The sequence below is a fragment of the Thunnus maccoyii genome, chromosome 7, assembly GCF_910596095.1.
Source record: "Thunnus maccoyii chromosome 7, fThuMac1.1, whole genome shotgun sequence".
In the NCBI taxonomy this organism is placed as follows: Eukaryota; Metazoa; Chordata; class Actinopteri; order Scombriformes; family Scombridae; genus Thunnus; species Thunnus maccoyii.
This window is the reverse complement of record NC_056539.1, coordinates 10856688-10879729: the sequence shown is the minus strand read 5'-3', so window position 1 is coordinate 10879729 and position 23042 is coordinate 10856688. Positions and strand designations below refer to the sequence as shown.

The 23042-nt window shown below is 38.7% G+C and overlaps 2 protein-coding genes across 6 annotated transcripts in view; one reads left to right on the top strand and one right to left on the bottom strand.

Annotated features, from left to right (window-relative positions):
- Window positions 1-903: 903 nt before the first annotated feature.
- On the bottom strand, window positions 904-13225 carry tm6sf2b (transmembrane 6 superfamily member 2b). The gene is made up of 11 exons (XM_042417427.1): window positions 12331-13225; window positions 11960-12087; window positions 9913-10016; window positions 6908-7005; window positions 6619-6722; window positions 5861-5943; window positions 5344-5468; window positions 4147-4248; window positions 3594-3686; window positions 1660-1779; window positions 904-1223 (listed from the first exon to the last, which is right to left on the bottom strand). Exons 2-11 carry the CDS (start codon window positions 12037-12039, stop codon window positions 987-989), a joined length of 1146 nt encoding a protein of 381 aa, XP_042273361.1. The 5' UTR covers window positions 12040-12087; window positions 12331-13225; the 3' UTR covers window positions 904-986.
- Window positions 13226-17153: 3928 nt separating this feature from the next.
- Window positions 17154-23042, top strand: part of si:ch73-63e15.2 (protein strawberry notch homolog 2) — a 69396-nt gene continuing 63507 nt past the window's right edge. For 3 of the 5 annotated variants that reach the window (XM_042415669.1, XM_042415670.1, XM_042415667.1), the window contains exon 1: window positions 17154-17355. The gene's annotated coding sequence lies outside the window, so the exon portion shown is untranslated. The remainder of the gene's footprint in view (window positions 17356-23042) is intronic. The other 2 variants (XM_042415668.1, XM_042415666.1) reach the window with 1 other exon arrangement.

Genomic DNA, 23042 nt, shown 5'->3' with positions numbered 1-23042 from the left:
GTAGGGGTCCCCTCAAGACTGTTCAGGTTGTTAAAGCTCCTCTGGCTCTGTCAAACAGTATATGGCAGTGGAACATAGTGTATATTTGTGTGACATCTTGAGGTTTTTATTTACATTACCTTCTTGATTGCATATAATATAAATGCTCCAAACACCAGGTCACATATGCATTAACCTAGTTATTAGGATGGATGTACAGTATAGGAACAGAGTGTGTAGGGGCAATGCATGTGTGCACAATCTAAAACCACAAATTTTAATGTTCCTGTTTTAAGATTGGTATTTTTATACCTATTATGGTGCAAGCTGGTGTCAACATGAAATACAGCTGCAGTGAAAATATGGATGTGATGTGCACACAGAGCAGAAAACAAACATAAAAGTGCCTGTGAAATAACATTATTACTAATCTTGTATTTACAGGCTTGAAACATGATGCTTACCAATCTGCTTTTTATTATATTACTCTTACTGTGTGTTTGCCGTCTGCTGTGTGTGCATTTCTGTTGATTTGTGTTTATCGTAAACTCATTTTTGGAAGACTTGCTGGTGTTCAAGCATCAAATTGTCCTGATGATGATTATCTTAACATGCAACTTGCTTACCCAACAACACAATATATCACACCTCCTGCTGTTTCAGCCACCAGCATGCTGTTTCCTTGATGCAAGAGGTAAAGGAGGGGTCTAATATTCTGATGTGCTTTAATACTCATTCATCTCCTCTCAATGATCTTTTCTCAATCATTAGCAGAAAGAAATAGTGGACAGGTTCTATGAAATATGACAAACATTGCTATACATCCAACTTCACTAACATATCAGCTGGTTCACTGTTTATGCACAACATAAGCAATTAAGCTTTGGAAACAAACAAATAAAGACTAAAACCAAAGGTTTTGCGTAAAATAATTTGTATTTTGGCACATTTTTCATGAATCATCTGATAAGTAATTCAATTCAAAGGTCAGGGAAAATTAAGAATGACTATTTCTCTTTGTACTTGGTATCTTTCTCCTCACTGTTTGGCAAACCTGTCTGCCCAGGAAAGGGGGCGATCTTCAGGAAGAAATAGGGGTTACTGTGAACCCGCAAGGCCACCAGGATGGGAGTGGCCGCGTAGAGCAAGTTAGCTGTCAACACGCACCAGAAAGCCTCATTTGGGATACGATATGGAGCTGTGGTACGGGGATGGAGGGACCCCCCGATGTGGGCCCACTGGCACTGGAGAGAGAAGATGCACAGACTTAGAAAGCTGGCTATTCAGAGGACAGGGTGAGTGCAGTCTGCAACCTTTTGTAGACATTAATACAAGGCTTTAATCAAGGGTGTCCTCTCCTCATGGTTCCAATCTTTCTGTCAGAACAATATGAAGAAAAAGCACCAGCAGCTTGTTTATTACAGAAAAAGTGCTTCTACAGGAAATTATTCACAGGATGAGAGCTCACTACAAAGACTTTAATTGCAGTAATATGTCAGACCTCTTTGCGCCGAATAGATAATGAAATCCTGAATCAATCAGAAGCCAGTAATTATCACAATCACTTCATGCAATGCAACAAACTGTCAGAGGGACCCACTGCAGTACATAGCACCTGGATCCTTAATTATGTATTCAGAAACGGTTCCACTTATTGACTGTTTGTCTTCATGGTGTTACCTGGATCATGGCTCCAGCTAAGAACATGGTCCAGTCTGACATCCAGGTGCACCCGGGTTTGAGGAGACCGTAAACAAACGCACCCATCAGGGGTAGTCCATAGAAGAACAAGTGCAGCATCTATAAAAACAAATGCAACATTTATTGCCCAGCACATGCTTGCCTCGTCTCCTGATTATTTCTTGCAAAGCTGAAAATCTCCGACCAGATTTTCCTGATTTTGAATGACTTGAATCGGTACGTAACAACTTACATTAATTCTGTATGCTCTACATTTCACAGTGAGTTGTACGTGTATATTAATAAGTATGGATCCTAGATATAGTGAGTGTAGAAAGACTTGACTTGTCTATTTTGTTGTCAGGCCCTAACACTCCCACAGACAATTAATGCAGTATGTCCTCATTCTCCTCTGGCCTATACTGCACTTCACCTACTCATCCTGAATACAGAAGAAGGCTGCTTAAAGCTGAAAATACAAATACATATAGTACATCCTCAAAATAACGTGTAAAACTACAGTGGAAAAATACAAATTTATAAGTAAAACTGCATTCAAATTTTAAGTAAAAGTTTAAGTATAGCAATGAAAGAAGTGACAGTACACGGCTTTGGTCCTTCTAGAGTGATAAATCAAAAATGTTTTCAAGAGTAAACAGTATTTTAATGTTGATGGTCCACATTTTGCTAGGCCCAGCTACTTCATCATGCTGTTAGTTTAAATATAACAGTGTATCAGTTTTAACTTTTTCATCATGTTGAATGTAACAATTTAATCTGCAATATATTGTAACTAGTAATTGCAGCCACCGAATAAATGTAGTAGAGTAAAAAGCAGCAAACAGTCTCTTCAGCTCTCAAAAAATAGAAATACTTGAATAAAGTTTCAATATCTCAAAATTGTTCTTAAGTACAGTGCTTGAGCACATTGGTACTTCCCAGCTTGCACTCTCTCAAACACATAGTTGCGTCCTCAGCACAAATTACTTCTTCCACACAGGGGTCATTACAGAGACTGTCTTGACCTTCAACTTAAAATATTTGGCGCATGAAAGCCAGTTTCCCACTTTATAAAACCCTCAAATTATACCACTGAATGGTTTCTTTTCATTCTCAGTCTGAGGTTGAAATGAATTCTAATGAGTTCAGCCCAAGGCCTGAAAGCCAATCATATATGCCCTTCAGTCTTTTGTTAAAATGTCTTTTTAGTGCTGCCACAGTAATCTGTCACATATCGTTCATCATCATCAATGAATAAAGAGGTCAGTTAGTGAAAAAAACAGTGTAACCCTCTGCAACAAATCAAACTTCATTCCATTTCTTCACACATGCACACATACATACCCACACACACAAACACAGATTTGCAAAGGCTGCTAACCAAGACATACTTTCACATGCTGCACACACACACTCCTCCCACCCAGCGAGATACTGATGGGGGGCTTTGGGCGAGGGATTAGCTTATCAAGTTCTCAGCATGCGGTTCGTCTGTCTGATCAATGACTTGCAATTGTGCCTGGACTGCAGCCCCTACAAGGTCTTTGGATAACCTATTGACAAAGCAGTGTGCGCCGAACAAAACACAACAAAACTCAGAGACGTGGAGGGTCAGAAGAGGAAAATAAAAAGGAGAGTGCACCCACCGTCAGTCACAGTAATAATCTGTTATCCATCTTAAACAAATGAAAGAGACAAGATGCGCTGTCGCCTAAACCCTCGCTTATTGTTGCTGTAATGATGATAAATGTCTCTTTAATCAGCTGCGAGCGCAAAGAGTGGAGGTGATAAGAACGCACTCAGAGTGATATCCATGTAAGCAGAGCATCATTATGTGGTCGGTTATTTAAAACAGGCTGGAGAGGAGCTTTCAGGAGCTGCTGCAGCAGATACAGAGGTGGAGTGTAAAGACAGACGGAGACAAAAGGACCCACCATAACTCTGGGGTAGCCCACGGGATCCTTCAGGTAGGGTTCATAATGCTTCAAGTAGACAGAACAGGCTTCTAGTGGAGAATCCAGAGCCACCTACAGAGGGTGAATAACAGAAACACATTATAATATTATAATACAGTAGGACACCACAATTACCATAAATGTGAACATCTGTCTGACAGTCTGAATAAAAAATGAATGTGCACACAAACACTTACAGTAAACACAGAAGTATGTTCATTATATTATGCAATCTAATTAGAATATGAAATATGTAACACAATAGTTATGTTAAAATAAATAATCCATACATCATTGCCCTAGGCTTTTAAGCAAGATCCTTATTAGAGCATAAACACATAACGCTCCCATGTGTCTCAATTAGTTCAATGAATTGCCTGTAAAAGCAAAAATAATAAATCCCGTATGAATCTTTGACACTCCCCGGACAATCTATTCTGCAGGCTAAAAGACTTTTAAAACTACTATTAGAGCCTCGCCCTGAACTCCATATCCATAACATGAATGTGATTGTTCAGTCTGCCTCACTTACCAAGCCTCTGAGGATGGTGAAGGCCATGGCAGCTAACAGGAGCACCACCAGGATCAGATCCATGGGGCGCCAGATCAGCTTCATGGTCTGAACATGCATAGCCTGTGGAGAGATTCCAGCACACAGAGGTGGTTAATCAAGGTCGAGGTTTCATAGCATATGTTCAAGAGACCTGTGTTTTTGCACAGTGGAGGAGCATTAAGCTTTTCTCTCTGGGTTTTTATACTACATACTGTACATCAAGATCTCTTCTGTCCAAGACAAATTCAAGACCAAGCTAGCTTGAGTTTGGGTTTGTTTGATTGCAAAGGCCAAGAATGTAACAGTCCTCCATTCAAGATGATTTTGTGTTTGACAGTCAGCTACTGTTTGTTATACCCTTAAAAGAGTACTCCACCAATTTAGCAGTGCACTCCTGTCACATTGTCAGACTCACAATGGGCAGTTGTTTTTTAAAGGATTCAAATTGATGCAGCAGAACTAGAAATATTGTCTTTTTAGTCCCATATATTCTTCCTCCTTGTGAAAACCTGGAGCCTACATTACCCACATTGCAACTCAACTACAAACAGTTTGGCTAGAGATTCTGGTGTTAGGAGTGAGCTACAGAGGTCTGGTAATGTCCCTTCTTTCTAACACCTCCAGATTTTTTTCAGTTTCAAACTTGTAGTCTTTAGCCCCAACCAACTTTGCCTACATCCTTACATAACTTGAGGCAATTTATCAGATTTCATGCAGCTTCTTCTAGAGCCACAAAAGGTTTTATACAACATTTTCACATATGCAGTAGTACTCTTCCATAATCTGTAAACAGACTTTGATGTGTAAAATTTATGTGGTTCCCCTTTAAGACTCAGGCCAATTACTGGATCATGTGATAGGAAAGATAAATCACAAGTATTCAGAAGTAGAGCATAATAACTGAAATGTGTTGCTCCACAACCCTGGTTATCTTCTTCCAGACTTATGTGAGCACACTACATGCTCACTATCAGGCTGACCCCACCAATGGAAATTACAGCAACTCATAAAAAATATATGATATACTTAATTGGCTGCTCTGCATCACCTTTCACAAACTGGGTCAAGGATAACATTTGTATTTTGATGAATTTTGATTAAAAAACATTCAGAAAACGCTGCTCTAAACCTCTCTGCATTCATGTCAAGGTCTAACCATTCATGCATTAGACTTACATTGTATCCACCGATTAGTGGTCTGTCCTTGGGCCTTGTGAACAGTGTGACTGCTCCCAGTACAGGCATCAAAAGGAAGAGGAAGTTGAGCCAGAAGGCTGGACGGATCTCTGACCCATATTTACCTGCCAAAAAAAAAGATATTGACTTTGCACTCACCCATACAAACATTGCAACATAAATCAGTAATTAAACTTTCAAATAAAACCTCTATGGGGCACTTTAACAAAAAGCATACACTATGTCTATGATAACACAACAGAGAGAACAACATGTCGCCTGTAGACAAGTTTGATCTTGTGACACTTATGTATGCAGTTTGAAATGGCAACAACAGATGCTTTAGGTCTGTTTTCTTTGTTCTGTGGGTTGTGACGGCAAGCGAGACATGGGGCAAGTGTGTGTTGTGTTGGCAGGCTGAACTGTGACACTGATGGTACACGGCAGTGCAGATGTTCACTTGATTAAAGCTTGTCATCGCGGGACTGGTAGAGGGGAAATAGAGTATGAGGCTCACCTGCCACTATCCCGGCAATAAACACACTCATGTTGGCACACAAAGAGCCAGCCCAGAACAAGCCCAGCGTACGGTAAGCTTTCCTGGGAGAGAAATCCAAAAAAACAAGAGGGATTATATAAGTTTAAAGATGATGATAGCAGGCAAGATGAAAGGTAATATGATAAACTACAAGATGTTGATGAGTTAAGGTAATTAAGGTAACACCCAGCTCTAAGGTGGTATCTTATAAAACTATCATATACTGTATATTTTGTGTAATACAAAGCCCAGCAAAACTTCTTCCAGTGGTAAAAGGTTGACACTGTTTAAAAGAGGGTCTCATTTCCATGATAGCACCTGCCCTGCGGCAGGGCTAGCTCTGAAATCTTGAACTCAATGACTGCACTTTATGACAGACTCACTCTAGAGGACCCACTCTTTTTTGAAAAATACTGTTTCAGTCCATTGTGTGGATTTTAATGCACCCCATGAATCTCGGAGGTGAAATGCACCATTTGCTCCACTGTATTATAGTTTCTTTCAGAAAAACTAAAATCCATAAAGAATAATGGGTCTGAAGCTCATCGTGTACTGTATGTACTTCAATCTCTGTACTGCAATGTTCTCCTGCACAGTTTTCCCACACAACATTCTTAGTTGATTGCTTGTTGGTATGAGGTACTGCAGAGCTCTTTGTGCTTGTTTCTCTATGTAGCAGGCATTTTGTGATGGAGAATAAGATAAATGAGCTTGACATGACTTGATCTGACACCCACCTGTCTGTTATCCTGCTGATCATCGCCAGGTACATGATAAAGTGTGCTATTCCATCCCAGTAACACATCATGATGGCATAGGCTGTCCCCAGGTAAGGCTCACCCTGAAACACAGACATTACATGTGCAAATACTGTGCAGCATACAGTGTACTAATGACAGTGGCTTAACATGGAGCTTTCTGCATAGCCTGTATAATCTTTCAAAAGTGTTTTAAGCCCAGGCTCAGACATTCTTGTCTTAGTGCGAATTATCATCAGAATTTTAGATGTGACAATGAGAAACTTACCGTCTTCTGATAGAATTCCATAAAGCCAGAGATAATGCCATCGTACTCCAAGGCACTCACCAGGTCAATGACACAAGTAAAGGAAAATTCAGCAAAAACTGCAAAGCAAAGGAAAGATCAGTGGGGTAACAACATCTACTTGACACTGAACTTGACAATTGTTTTGTTCATTTTAAATGTAATTTTGTCTCGTGTGTGTGTGTGTGTGTGTGTGTGTGTGTGTGTGTGTGTCGGTGTGTCTGTCTGTGTTGGGGGAGACTGCCAAAGTGAATTATCAACTACAGACTCATGACATGTTAAGCAGCTTTGTCAGCTTTGAACAAACGTCATTCAGAAACCACTGCAATACTGAAAGTTTAATGTAATTACTCAATCTACTTTGTTTCCTCACTTTGAAAAATGCTTACACATACAGCACAGTTTATGCAAAGCATGCCAAAACCTTGTGAACTTCTCTCTCACCCCCAGTTTGTCTGCCTCTTCCACCTTATGTAGTCACCATTTTTGAGTTGAAAATATTTTTCTTCAAGTGGCTTGTCATTGATTTATGGGACTGCATGTGGAGCAAATTAAGTCTTGAGCATTGAGATAGGCTGGAGGCATATTTATATTGAGTCCATGGTGAGCAGCCTTCTCTTATCCTCAGGTTAAGAGCCCAGCAGAGCTGAAAGGCCATGTCCACAAGACAGAATTTTAAGTGTGGAGCTACACAAACATGAGTGACATGTGGGCCTTACTAATACCCTAAACTAAAATGTCTGTCAGACTCTTTTATCAATTGTTCCACTCCTTGTAGGCTTTTTGCAAGAAATTCAAGAGCCAAAAATGTTACTTTATTCCCACACTCAGGCACAAAAATAAGAGAAATATCACCCTTGTGGTAAAAGCATTCCCTCCCGAACCAATTACATGTATGTGCATGTTCATTTCCAGATTTACAGACTTTTTATACAAAAGACTGGACTACAAATTGGGCATTTTAGGTATAATCCAACAGGCTCTGAAAAGGTCGTGACTGTGTGTGCCAGGAGGTCAGGTTTGAGCATCACCAAAGTCGTTGATCTGCTTTTTGAAGGCAATATAGGAGAACATTAAATGGACCACAACTCAAGACACCTCACCAATACAATGTCTACAGCAGACCGGAGACTGAGAGATATCAGGTGGCTAAAACCATAACAAATACTTGTACTACGCCAACCTCTTGTCTCCTTGTCTCATTATGAACCAAGCACCGGATTTGGGGTGACAGAACTTTCTCCATAGCTGTCCCCTCCCTCTGGAACTCTCTCCCCAAACACATCCACGAATGCACCGATCTGTGTATGTTCAAAACACTGATCGAAACTCACCTTTTTAGAACTGCTGTGATTAATGATGTGTGCTACTTTTTTGCTTAGTGTGTTCTTTGGGATTCTTTAAATTATGTAAAGCATCTTTGAGTACCTTGAAAAGCACTTTATGGATAAAATATAGTATTATTATTATTGTCTGCAGTACAACACTGAAGTTAATATTACTATATTACTATATAATCCGCTTGGGCACACACAGGGTACCTTTCCTGTCCACGTTAAACTGTTAAAGGTTCTTGTGCACTGGACTGTTGATAACTGGAAAAATGTTGTCTAGACTGATTAATTCTGGTAACAACTGCACTGCGTACATTCACAATGGCAGACTCAGCATGCGGGGTAAACAGCATGAGGGAATGAACCCCTCAAGCATGGTTACACACACCGGTTGGGGAGTTGTGACAGACCTTAATGAGATGAAGACCTTCACTGAGATGAAGAGAAACAGAGCATTCATAAAAAGGAGCATCCACACATAAATGTTAGGAAGTTGGATAAAGCTCACATCCATGATTTACAGTTGGAATCAGTTCACAGAAAACAGCTGTAAAAGGCTTTACAATGATTTGCTGCCTGGACATTGCAGAATGTCATTGTAAAGGGAATCACTGTGTGTTGTGACACAGGCGTCTCTCTGCAGATACCACGGCTTAAAACGCTCTAACACATCCTCCCTATCTGTCCTTCACACACTCTTTGCACACACATGCACATCCTGCACACACATACGTAGACAGCAGCACTCATGGTACACAAACACACATTTTGTCTCTCTTGTGTACCGGTGTCTGTGTAATCCTTGGGGCATCCAGGTTTATCGCTGACATCTAACAGGTAAGATAGCAGGGGGATTATGGCTCTCCATCATTGAGAAGAGCCTGCCACAGCTTTGCCCCCATTGTTGTGGTTCTCATGCACAACACCAGCATTGCCTTGGGCGCCTACTACTGATATACCCTCGTTTCGGTCCCACTAGCATAGCCCCTGGCATCAGCTGCAGGGGTGTGTTTGAGGGGAAACCCTTGGCTAGAAATGGAGAACATAGTTTGACCGATAGCTATACACATAGCAAGGCACAATATGACACAAATCACAGTGGAACAGCTTAATTAAGGGTGTATGAAAGGTTCACAAGCTGCTAAAAATAAAGAGGAGGCAATCTGCCACATGACCAAACTGAAATAAAAGTCTTGATGGTATTCAGGTCAAGTCAGCTGTGGTGTCAGAATGGTTTTATACAGGAGCAGTGAGTGTGAAGTCTGTATGCCCATTTTCTAATAGTTGTGCCTTTTGCTTCAAGGTCAGTCAAGGACTCAGTCTCAAAAGAATAGCAAAAAGGTTAAGTAAGTGCAAGTGCCGTGAAGACCAACTCAGCCTGCAGAGGGTTTGGGTCAGTCATGCCTTAGAAAAGTCTGACTAAGCTTCATGATCCTGACCAGTCTAAGCAGCTTTCAACATATCAGGTGAAATCACAACGAAAACAATTCATGTTTTCACTCAAGCACAGTGAGTAGCGAGTGAAAGCTTTGGAAATCCTTTTGTGGGAGTTAGAATTGGCTCCTACACAATGCAGAGTAGTCATTAACCTTTGAAGTTATTTGGAAATATATTGCAAGGAAGTTGGGAAATGCACATAGTTGTGGTAATTACCAAAGAATAAGACGTCTTTGGGTGGGTTGCCACGAGTGATGAGGAAGTAGAACAGAAACACAACCACCAAAACAGCAACGCCAATCTCCAGGATCACATAAGGCCTGTGGAAACCGAGAAAATTTCACTGTTATCCATGAAAAATAATAACACATTGTTCATGTTTTCAACACAACCGAACTGCTGATGTGCTGCACTCTTAGACACCAATCTCCCTCTCATTTTCTGCTTCATTCTCTTGACTAATTATTTTCTCCCACGGAAGTTGTGCCAGTCTTCTCTGCAGTGCTAAATTAGTAAATGATGATGAATGGGGAGTCAGAGAGAATGATAATCACACAATACCAAGAGTTAGCACTGGGAGAAATAATACTGAAGTGTGAGGGAAAATCTGTGTGATAGATGCACTGCGGCCACAGAGAGCGAAGACACTGCTGGTGTGGTAATTTGTGTGGCTGGAGATTCCTGGTGAGATGGCGGTGTCACATTGAATTTACCCTCCTGATCGCCTCCCACCTCGGGTTGCTTTTAAAAGAAAAACAAAAGTACCTCATAAAGTTGTAACCTCATATTGAATTTCCCAATTTCCCTGACATTTGGCAAGATCATTCTCATTCTGTGTTGCTGACATTGTTCTGATAAACCATTTACAGTACAAAACATACTTTTCAAGATAATGTCTTTTGTTCAATGTATCAAATGTATTGGACTGCTTGTTTTGTAATATCCAATATTTATAAAACCTTCTTTACTTGATAGTCTAATCAGAGTATCCAAATGACAGTATTGCATATTATTTTATATTTATTTATATAAGACAACTCTCCTTTGTTATACTGAAATATTTCACATCTCATACTGCTGCATGGTGATGTGCCTACCAGTGGTTTTAAAAGCAAAGCTTTAGAAAGGCTTAATCAATCACTGGCAGAGGTGTAGGAAGCAGCAAGCTGAGGCCATGTTAGTTCAGCACTGCCATCCATGTTTACTGGTCAAAGGTACCACTGCCTTGCAATGGAAAAGATTAATGTGCTCAAGGTATCTCCCAGTAAACAACATCACATCCTCTGAAACTCGCGGTGCGTGCTCACAGAAGGAAAACAAATGCTGCCAGAGCAAAGGGAAGCTCCCTTGCTGCCTCTCCAATTCAACAGTACAGGAAGATTTATGCACACAATACTGTTTGTTTGCAGAGTGGAAGAGCACGAGGCATATTGTATATCAAGAGCAATTTATCAAACTCTTCTGTGCAGTCTGTATTGATTGTCAATGTCCACACACTCAAAAAAAAAAAAAAGAGCCAGCAGAGATATCCACACACGAGGAGTATAAAAAGTCTGCCGGAATATGAAGAATATCTTGCAGTTAAAGTGTGAGGGAGTAGTGCAACATGTGTTTTACCTCTGGCTTTGTCTATTGAGCCAATTGGTGCAGTATACAATGATGGACTGGAGATGTTACTATGGTGTGTTTAAAGGCAAAATTGATAACCTTGAATAAGAAAACAATTCTTTACTACTTAGCAAAATAATTATCTCCTACTTCATATCAGGTTATCTGAAAAAATTCATTACTTTCTTCTTTGTGCTCCCTATTTATTCTCCTGCCCCTTAACAAAATCTCAGGTTTCATCATTTCAGTTGCAAAATACACTCAAAATCTGAACTCCTGGGATTAGTAGTGCGCAACATGGTCAATGATTTCTTAGGTGGTTTCGCAGAGAAATATGCTTTGAGTTTTGAGCTGACAGAGTCCTCTAGTGGTGGTAAAATATACCGTAAGCATTATACAGTAAGCATCACCTGCACAATTATACATTTATATTCTTGTAATTCTATAATAATTGTAATAGATTCAAATGCATATTAATAAAACCAGTCAGTATAGTTCTATAACTATTGTACTTGTTCTGATTATTTAATGATAAATATTTTATAGCAATCATTTACAGCTCCCCACACAAAAAAACATTTAAAATTTTAAACTTCATGAATATACACAGGCTCTAGACACAAGCAATTAGAAATAAATTAATGTTATAACTTACTCTTGAAATTCAGGGATGGTGTTCATGGCATAAAGAATGCCAAGGGCAGAAAATGAAAACAAAAAAACTAAAGTCTCCATCTCTTCAAAAGCTGTTCGATCCGTCTCTCTGCAGAATCCACAGCACTGCTGAAAATACAACACATCAAACAGTTTTCAATACATAATAATCTGTTCCAGTAATAGAAATGCTGAAAATATTTGATCACATCAATATTAAAATGATGCCAACACATCAATGTATTTATAGTCACTGCAACAAATAAAATAAATATTTTAAGTAAAATTACATTACATGAATGCTGTGAAATAAAATCCAAATGAGATCTGCAATTGTGACCAAAATGGAAAAGAAGCAGAGCAGGCTCTTACCGTCTGGCTACCCTTTCTGTGGATTAATCAAATTACAGCTGGCCTGAGGCAGACATGGCCTTTACTGAGAAAATAATGAACTGGAGACAAAGAAGCTTTTGGGGGAAAAGTTATGCAATTTGGTTTTGTCAGAGATTTACATAAGTCGTATTAGAGAATAGGCCGACATTCCACTTTATACAGCACCACACTTTCAACATATACTGATTTGTGCTCCACAGACTACTTAATGTAGTGTTTTATGAAACGTGTGCACTGTGCATTGTTTGCTGGCTGGATTGTGCAACTCTTTTAATTCTTTTCCATACCACACTTCTCACTCCAAAGGTTTTTGGCTATCTTACCTTCATCAGGGTAGAGCAAGATAGTCACAAACTGCAGACTGTTGGAGAGGAGTTGTGTAATGTGTTCAATTTTGGTGAACATACATACATTATAAATACTAACAATGTTATGGATGTGACAGTTCTACAATATCTTTTGGGGGTCAGTGGCTGAAGTTGTCTTAGCAACTGATCTCTTTTTTTCCTCTTTCTTCATCTGATTCTTCCATTCGGCAAAAGTGGAAACTTCCTGACATGAAATCTATGAAAATGGTCTCATATCAAAAGACATTTTTAAAATTTCGGTTGGTCCAAAAAAGCCCAACAAAAACAGATTGGTCACTTTTCCATATTTGAAACTGACCAGTGTGAGTTTTGTAACAAATACATTTTTGCTTCCTCTACAAAGCTCATTCACATTCATTCATTCATTCATTCATTCATTCATTCACTCATTCATTCATTCATTGTATGGGAAAGGAGGTGTCTTTGATATCGATGGCCGAAGAACAAAACCTCCTATCTGAAAAATGCACTTTTTTTGAGAAAACTAAAAAAAACTTGTTGTTTTCTGCAGAATGCTATTTGTTAAGGATACCCAATACACAATACACTGTTTTTGGACTATATTACTATATTATGTGTTAACAATATCGTAATAGTAATAAAGTTTTTTTTAAACAAGTTCTCTCAAAAAAGTGCATTTTTCAGATAGGTTTTGCTCTTCGGTCATCGATATGTCTTTTGGCATGAACTCTGAATTAAGAGTGTGTGTACTTTGCTTAAGAATCACAATGCACAGCAGCTATAGTCAAAAACGTCAGAAAATAGTCATATTATTCCTGCAGTTCTGTCAGGAACAGACTGCAGACCATCAGGCTGTAACATAGCTGGCAGTAAAGATACCAACAGGAAGTGGAAATATTTCACAGTGCTTTCTCTAATCATGATCGAAATCACTCAATGAAGACAAATCCTCCTGTGTGCAATGGCTGTGCTTTATGTGCTGTTGCTCAGCTGACGGAACGGCAGCTTGCCATGCATATTCTTCGATTACTTTGCTTAAATAGCCATGACCCCAAAATCCAGCTCATTTCAAACCGTGTGTTTGCAGAATGAGTCCAGTAGGGTGCGCTAAATTCAAACATAAAGAGCAGCACCTGCCAACATGGAAACAAAAGCTGTGGAACTGCAGTTAGTTAGACATAAGATATACTTTATGTTGAAAAGATTCAAATATTGTCATAATTCACCACCATTACCATTGTGTTAGGAATTGTTACAACACAGGTATCTACTGTTGTTGTGTTGAACCAACCTTGACAGTGAAGCTGCTGAAGCTATCTGCAGTGATGAGCTACCATGCATGACAAATGTGTAAATAAAATGTGCCAGGATGCATTTATCCTGCTTTTACATCCTGTATCGTCAACCACCACCTTGCTGAGGCAGGACAATACAACAATATCAGACAGCGAAGACAAAGGACAGCCTTACCGGTATCTTTCATGAATGCTACCTTGAATTTCAACACAAACACACACACGCACAATCACACACACACACACAAACACACACACATACTGTTATTTGCCACCACCCTCCTTTGTTGGGAAAAGAGGTGACTGTTATACCAGGAAAGCAGTGGCAGTGTGTTTGCTGGAAACAACTGGAGCTCTTCCAGCTCTGTCGTTCAATAACGTAGAATGGACAGATGGATGCCAAAATGAGACAGCGAGCTGCCAGAGGAGGATGAGCATGTACTTCATTTAACATCTAAAATGATATATGCTTTTAAGCAATAACTGCATGCAGGGAAGTAGTCCAAGTAATCTAATAAAACAGCATGTATAAAACGATCTCAAAACATATTTTGTTTCAATTGCACTGAGAGTTATACAGCCAAAAAAACATATGTAGGCAGGTTAAGCGTATAAAAACATAGCATCCAAATGTGTTTGTATGCTAAAGATATTTGTGAGCCATTCTTATTATACTTTTTATTTCAATAACTTATTGTTTTAAACTTTTAAGCTTTTAGTCTATATTGTTTTGTTTACTGTCTTTGTATTATTCTGGCCTTGTGCTGTTTTAAGCAATTGTGCAATGTTTTTTTCTGCTGAGTCATCGCTGTTTTTACCCAGTGAATAGTTTGCAACATTAGTTGGTTATTAGTTATTTATCATTATCATCATCATCATTAGTAGTAGTAGTGGTAGTAGAAGTTGTAGTCGCTAGTAAAAAGCCACAGTAGTATTTTACATCGTGTGTGCTAAATTAGGCCTGTGGCCTCTTAAAGTAAGAGAGAAAACAACTGCAAAATCTCCAAATGATTAAAATTAGCTAAAGAAAAACACTAGTACATTAACTAAGAAAAAGTAAGGTTTTAATTATTCAGTAGTGTTGTGCCTAAATATTTTTAGTATGGTTTCTCCTGTGCAAACATTTATCTTCAGTTGAAACCAGAAACAAAAATAAATGGACTCTCAACTTAAATGTCCAATTTTAACAGTGTTGCAGTCTTAGGTGTTCTACAAAAAGGTGAAGGCAGATACATGTAGGCATAATGATGGTTTACTGTGTCATGGGTTTGTTTATAGACATGGGCCACTTTTGTTGAAAAGGCCTATTAGTTTAAGTATGCTTTTTAAATTTAAATTAAATTTAAATTTCTGTCATTTGATGGGCTATACAAATTTGCACAAACAGTATAGTAACAAGACAGCTAGGCTGTAGCTACTTTGGTACAGTGGTGCTTTGTGCTGAATGCTAACATCAGAATGCTATCATGCTCACATACAATCCAGCCAATAGCTTATGAGATATTTCAATAAAAGACAGATATGTCAACCTCATACTGTGTGCTAGGATAAAAAGTCAGGGGATCACCAAAGTTAATTGAATGCATTGTTTGACAACCATGGATGTCTGTAAAAAAAAAAAAAGTGCCAATGCATAAAGTAGATTTTGAGATATTTCACTGATTAAGTGAAAACTTTGATCTGCTGGTGGCGCTACATAAAAAGTGAGGGGATCACCAAAGGCATGATTATTTATCTCCTAAAGGCCTTGGATATTGTTGGAGAATTGCTTGGCATTCTTGTCACAATATTTCACTCTGAATGCAACATCAACCTCCTGGTGGCACTAGAGGTAAAGTCAGGGGAACACCAACGTCAGTATGATTCATCCTCTGAGGACCACAGACATCTTTGCAAAATTTCATGGAAATCCATCCAGTGGGTGTTGAGATATTTCAAGTCTGGACCAAAGTGGTGGATCCTTATGTCAGAGGGTTAGGGTTAATTTATTATATCAGGACAAACCCCTTGAGATGTATCATCTTGTTTTCAAGGGGGTCCCAAACAAACACTCACAAAACAAATGGAAAACAGAACATTACAATAGGCTATATAACACATCAATGACAAAACAAACAACAAACTAAATAAGAAAAAGAAAAAAAGAAGAGTTACAACCTTAGACTAGACACAATCAAAAGAGAAATGATCAATCTATAAATAAATAAAGGAACAGTCGTAGCATGACTGAAAGCAGCCAACATTTTTAAGTAAGCAAAATGATGTCAGAAACGGATACTAACTTATTCCAGTCAGACTATAAACCAATGTAAATTCAATTTACCTAAATCTGCATTTGTAGAGTATAACTGAGTATCAGTTATCAGTATAACTGACATTGTAGGCTTACAGATGTACATTGCATTGAATCTGATTCATTAGTATTTTATTTATTAAATACACAGTTTATGGATTGAATATGAGGCCTTTTAGGGGTAAATATTCCTCTTATTATTATTATTATTGTTATTATTATTATTATTGTTGTCATAACTAGGCCTATAATTATTATTATTAAAAGCATTATTATTATCATCAGTTATCATCACTATCTTTAATCTGCCATCTTATTTATTTAGTCTAACTTCCCCCCCCCCCCAAAGTTTCTTTATTTACAACAAAAAGGTACAATAACAATTGTCATACTAAAACAGTAAAACAGTGAAAAGCAACTTTGTACAAGCCAGATGAGTCCAAAGTTAATCATTTGTGAGTCCTTTCAGAGTTCAAATAAAATGTAGGTTACCTCCTTTAAAATATGAAAGCATATGTAGTTTTTTTGTTCTTCACATTTTCGATTAAAGTGCAATAAGTTGCTGTTTAAATTCAACCATAAACCGATGAAAGCAAGTTTGCAGCCAGACCATTTAGATTTGTGGATGCGTAATTTACCAAGAATGATCAGCAGCTGAATTATATAGTTGATATTAAAACAAAACAAATGAAATATTGTTTATCTATCTGAATTGCAAAAAAAAACACAGGTAGAGTCTATCTTAAGCTTAAATCTTTCCAACACTTCTTTAACAGGGTAAAGTCGATGTAAAATCTTGAAGGATATGGTTCAGTCTAAGCTGAGGCATTGGTTCGTGTGTGCAAACACTACTATGCTGAAGTATTTATGGTTGATCAACAAGCGCCACTGCGCGCGCCGTGACGACAGCGACGGATTATTTTCTCGCTATTCAAAATGGCACCCTCTCAATCAGGAAGTGGAGAAAACAACTAAGAAGAATAAGTTGGATAAAAATTCCTTATTTCTGTTTTCTTTGACGCGAGTGTTCGTTCAAAATCAGCCAGTGTGCTCGGGGTTTGGGTTGAGATCAAGTAACACAGTAACGGTAAGTCTAATTCGAGGATATTGTGGAAAAGCAAAGCGACACATCGGCAGTTGGTTTATAACAAGACGCGATCTAGGCAGACCTCTCCTAGGAGCGCATGTTATTGACGACGGGCTGCGCCGGTTCTTAAAGCGGCTGTCCCGAGTTCAGAGTTATAATAGCAGACGTTATCGGTAGACTTTTGCCGACTTGAGGTCAAGGGAAGTTTATGCAGCTGTAGAGCATAAAAAGAGACGTAATGTTATTGATAAACTCAGCATTGTTGTGCTACCGAGAAGAAAGGCCAGTGTCTGACTGAAGCTAGCCAGTTACTTAGTAATAAGCTAAGTTAGCCTTATTGCTTTCACTCATCAAAAATATATACCAATGCTACTTTTGGAGTAACATGCTCGTTTGTGTGGTAGCTACATAACATTAAGGAAACGTCATTTTAGAGTCAGAAAACCATAAGTGGATAGCGACGTTATTCCATTAACCTAAGTTACACATACAATGTACGAAAACGAACGTACCCAAACGCTATGCTAACTTAGCTAGCACATTTAGCTATTAGAAGTGCGGCTGGTATGAGCAAACTATTAAAGGATCCTCCTGTGATATTTTGCCTTCCATGATTACTGACCGTAAAATGAAAGCGGGCGAAGCAGACAAGCTGTATAGCAACCGTCAGCTTGCTCGCCAAGTTACGCTTTTGTTAAATGTATCGTTTGTCGTCCCGGTGTCAATGCTAACAGTAGTTGTAACGTAGAGCTTTGGCTGCCTTCCTTTGTGCTGTGTGTGGACCAATGTGCCTCTCAAAATTTCCTCAGAGAAAGACACATTTCATCTTACTACGGCATTTGATTGTGTGAAAACGTTACACCAAGTCCGCTATAATATATATGTACTTTAATCGCATATACATGCGCACATAATGAAATCGTAGTATCGCATTAGCTGGTTGAATTACAGGAAAGCGAATATAAGGACTGAGTTTAATCCCGGGACACCTTGAGTTGGATGAAAATATAGTTCTCGCAAAGCTTTGGGGAAACTCCATTTTGTGTTTCATACAATATATTTTCATTGCATTTATTTAGGAGAAAGGAAAATCGTAAAAAAGTAGTGTAAGCATTCCTTGTAGAAATGATAAACTTTGGTCAATGTTGTAATGGAAGCTAAATGTAGGCTATGCATTGTATGAAATATTTGCATGTATCTGTATCATATCTTTTCTTTAATTATACAAGGTAGTATACGCATCAGTGGTGACTGAGAATTAAGTGCTTACAAAGAAATAAGTGTCTATACTTGTGTGTACTCAAGTGTACCCTGGCCAGTGGACCACAATCTCTTACGTATTATACAATTTGGGTTTACAGTAAATGTATCACTGGAGTTTACCTGAATTCCATAGCTTCTGTATTTTCCGATTCAAAAATAATGCATGATCTAAATGCTGAGACAAGCAAAACATATTGGGATGTTTTGGGTGATTCAAAAAACTGGAGGGATGACCAGGAGGAAATGAAAATAGCTCAGACAGAGTTGTCCCCTCTAGTTCTTTTTCTTTTCTGAAATGTTCACTCTTTAAGCTCCAGTGTTGTCTGTTGCCTGCAGCCAAGGCTAGTCGAGCTTCATGCAAGCCTTGACATAGGATGCCATGGTGTCTGGCTATTTTTCTAATTATGTAATTTCCCCCTTGTTGATGGATACCATTTGGAGACTGTGAAGCGAATAACATGCTAGGTTCCTGTCTCCGTTTTAGACGAGTGCCCTTAACCCCAGTGACGTGGTCAATGGCCTTGGTGTCATTTGCTGTCAAATCCCTCATGCAGTCACATCTGTCTCTCCTTCCACATATAGACTTTAATAGCAATAGACAGGCTGTTTAACTATAGGAGCGTCAAGCAGAAATACAAGGGAAAAACATATTCCACTGCTCTTTTCTTTTTGCCTACTTTACGTACTACAAGATCTTTAAAAGCAAACTCATGAGCAGGAAAATGGCTTCTTCAGTTTTTCTTTTTGTTAAATACTGCAGTTTGGGTGTAAAAAAATAATTACAAATAACAATAGTACTTTCTGAAAAAGTTGATGTAATTCACTGATATAATAATGGCAAGTTTTGACAAGAAAAACCAAGTCATTTTTGAAGATATGTTTAAATCCCTGCTTCTGGTCCAGGGATGCAAGAGCAAGAATAGTAGAGGTAGTCTCTGAACAGTGCTTGTGTGTGTTTGTGTGTAAATGCACAAGAGTTAAGTTGCATGCTTGTGCTCCACAGCCCCCTTCTTCTGATTTCCTACTGTGTCAGACAATTGATGGCTGCCTGCCCTGCAGGGACTCTGAGGGTCACAGCACACCGGATCTGTTGATACTGTGTTTTTGCGTACAGGAGCAGCAAGCATGATACACAGAGAACATGGGGGTATTTCACAAAGCAGGATTAGCAAGTTAGCCAGATAATGATTGCGACATATCCTCTGCAATGTTTTCATTTTCACTAATGTCCATAAATCTAATGTTCAGGGTTTGTGTATTCAGAAGAATATCACTTGGAAATATTTTTTGTTTTGTTTCAGATATTACTTTTTGAACTTCCCTGGTGGGATGAGCTCAAACAGCCATGATCCATGGTACAACCATGGCTCATGCCCCCCTGCTCTCTATGACTTGGCCTCTATTCTCCCTCTCCAATCGGTGCCAGTGATAAATCTTATTTATGGCCTGAGGGCTGATTAGAGTGAGAGTGAAAGATGTGGAGTGGAGGAGGGGAATAGGGTCTAGGTAATACGTTTGATGCAGTTCCTGCTTTCCCAGAATCTGGCCTTTATTAGATAATAGTTCATGTATTAAACATAACATGGATGTTCGGTTAGAAAAGAGAGATAGAACAATTGACAGTTGTTGGGAATATGTGGCTGTTGTCTTCGCTTCTACATTGTGACAAGAAACAAACAGGTCTTTTATGATGGGCCGTTTGAGTATCCTATGTCCCAACTAGTATCCAGACCTGGAGGCTTTGTGGATCCCTCCCAAGCCACATAAGAGCTCTGTAAGCAGGCCCGGCTCTAGACAACAGGGGGCCCTAGGCAAGATTTTCTTTTGGGGCCCTCCTTACTTTGCCTGAAGCTGAGAACTATGAAATAAAAAAATAAACTGTACATATACAATAGTTTAACTATATATATATAACTATATAAAACTATTATTTGTTTTATGAGGACAGGGGCCTGATTGGCTGTATGTCTTCCAGCCAGCAACTTACTTTATTTAAAAAAAAAAAAAAAAAAAAAAAAGGATCTGCAGGGGCCTACACAATTGCGTATTCAGCATATAGGGCGAGCCGGTGCTGTCTGCAAGAGATGACTGAAATGCAGGAGAGCATGGCACTCTTTGGCATCCCTCACTGCTTTTCCTTATGGTTTTCAGTGGAAAAAGCTTGTCAGCATCCTTCAGAGAAAAGCAAACAGTGATTTCAAAATGTGACTCATCCAAGGAAGGAAATATGAGAGAAATATTAGTGTCGACATTATGGATGACTGAGTACCTTGTGTGTCATTGTTTTGAGTTATCAGCTAGGATTTATAGCCAGCCTTATATAATAAATAGGGAAGGACAAAGAGTTGTTTTAAGGCCTCCATACACCCTGCACTGTAAAACCTTAGTGGCATGTGTATCAGATTAGCCATATATGCTGTATTTTACACCTTATTACACTGGAATAGAACATTAGATGTAAGTTTGGCTGTATGTCACCTTGTTGTTTACTCCCAGGTCTTGTTTCTCCCAATTTGACCCTTTTTAACTGGGCAACCTGTTATACATGCAGGGTTGACCCTCAAAGTCGATATAGGTCACCGGACATGGGACCTTTTTCCCCAGGTGTTGGTCCTGCACCAAATGCAAATAGTGGTATAGTTGTATATTTATATGAGAGGCTAACATAGATATTTACAAATTAGCAAACTCACATCTTTTATTTTCTGTCTCATCACATTTGAGTGATTGACTACAAAGATTTCAGCCTTTTCGTATGACTGAAACACCTGCACCTCTCTCTTTTTCTGAGCAGCCATGATCAAAATGGAGCAAAACAAATAACCAAGGCAAGTTTTTTATTATGTTGGTGCTTCAAAACTAGTGAAAGGTGAAGCGTGCCTTCTCTGTATCTCCCTGCTTGACCGTGCATGTTAACAAAATCAGTTTACTATAAGAGCAGGTAAGTTGAAGGTGGAGGAAGTCGCAGTTAAACCCAGAACACAGCTATATATCACTGGCCACCGTAGTCCCTGCCTGGTGTGAGGCACAGTGTCAGCAGATTCGATCACTGCACACAACATCATGGACAAGCATGCTGCGTTTTTAAAAAATTAGCTTTTGTCAAAGGCTGGCATTTTTCCTAACAATAATATTGAATTGTTTGGAATATCTTGTTTTTGTGTCTTATAAAAAAGCAGAAAGGCAATTAAACTTTTTTTTATCCGCTGTGTCTATTAGACATTAGTGTATTTACCATTTCAAATTGACTTATCCTCGTCCTTCCACAAACATGTTACATACCCTAAGGCCTATGGTTTGGTGAAGCATATGGGGTTGTTAATATAAGTAAATATTTGCCATTCTTGTTCTCTACTGGACACTAAACTAATCCCCAGGATATTTATTTTAAACGTGTCTGTTAGTGAGTAGGAACATCTTGTTTATCATAAAAGGAATCTGTATTTGTCATTCTGTTTTGATACACAGCTGCTCCTAGCCAGTAACTGTCTTTTAAACCCAGTGAAAAACATGCTGAAATCTGATAACAGTGTTGACTGACGTCATATTTTTTTTTTGTTTTTTTAAAAACACAAATGCAAAAGATATTTGATAAAGATAACTAAAATATTTTTGACAAAGAATTGTGACCAAGGTACAAGCTGAGTGGAACATTTTTAGAGTTTAAATTTAAATTAAACTTGTCAGTGCTCGCTGATGAACTAACATTAATGTCTCTAAACATATCATTTCTTTACTGCAATTTCTTTTTATTTATCAGCGTACACACACACCCATGCCCATATGTCGGCGATGAGCCAGTATACTGTGAAAACACACATGTACACACGAATACCATGTAGTGGAAACATACTTAGCACATTCACACACATGATGCAGCTCTTATTTTAGAGATACTTCCAGCCTCAGGGGCAAAAGCTCACCAGCAGGGGAACTCAAGAATTTTTTTTCTCTCCTATACTTGCACGTACACACACCAGCTGGAAAAAGCAAGAGAAAACGAGACACATTATGTATCTGCGATTAAGGAACTGATAACAAATTCTCCGGTGTAATGTTAATGCATGAACTCAATAGCAACAATGCACAACACTCTCTCCAGCAGTTAATGTCGTCATGACAATGATGTCAGCATGTCAGTGATAGGGAAATAAGCCACATTAAAACCATATTCATCTGGGGACAGGATTGGTGTGAATGATCTCCAGCTACACTGTGTATTCAACATCAGTAACAATTTATTGATGAATAGAAAATGTATTTCAAATTAGAAAATGTTACACTTCATAACATATTGTAATCATAACATGAGGTATGGGCCGGGTCCGGATTGATTTGAGGTCCGAACTTTGAGAAGCCCTGGTCTATACAGTACTGTGTTTGTTTGTGCATTTGAAATTTAAGCCTAAGGACCACTAGAGGAC

Bases quoted from the DNA above. Each gene is read 5' to 3' on its own strand.
- tm6sf2b (XM_042417427.1), bottom strand. From the start codon at position 12,039: ATGGAGACTTTAGTTTTTTTGTTTTCATTTTCTGCCCTTGGCATTCTT. The intron at 7,006-9,912 runs GTAATTACCACA...TTTGCTTTGCAG, and splicing joins CAAAGACGTCTTATTCTTTG to TTTTTGCTGAATTTTCCTTT. The intron at 5,469-5,860 runs GTGAGCCTCATA...TTTTTTTGGCAG, and splicing joins TATTGCCGGGATAGTGGCAG to GTAAATATGGGTCAGAGATC.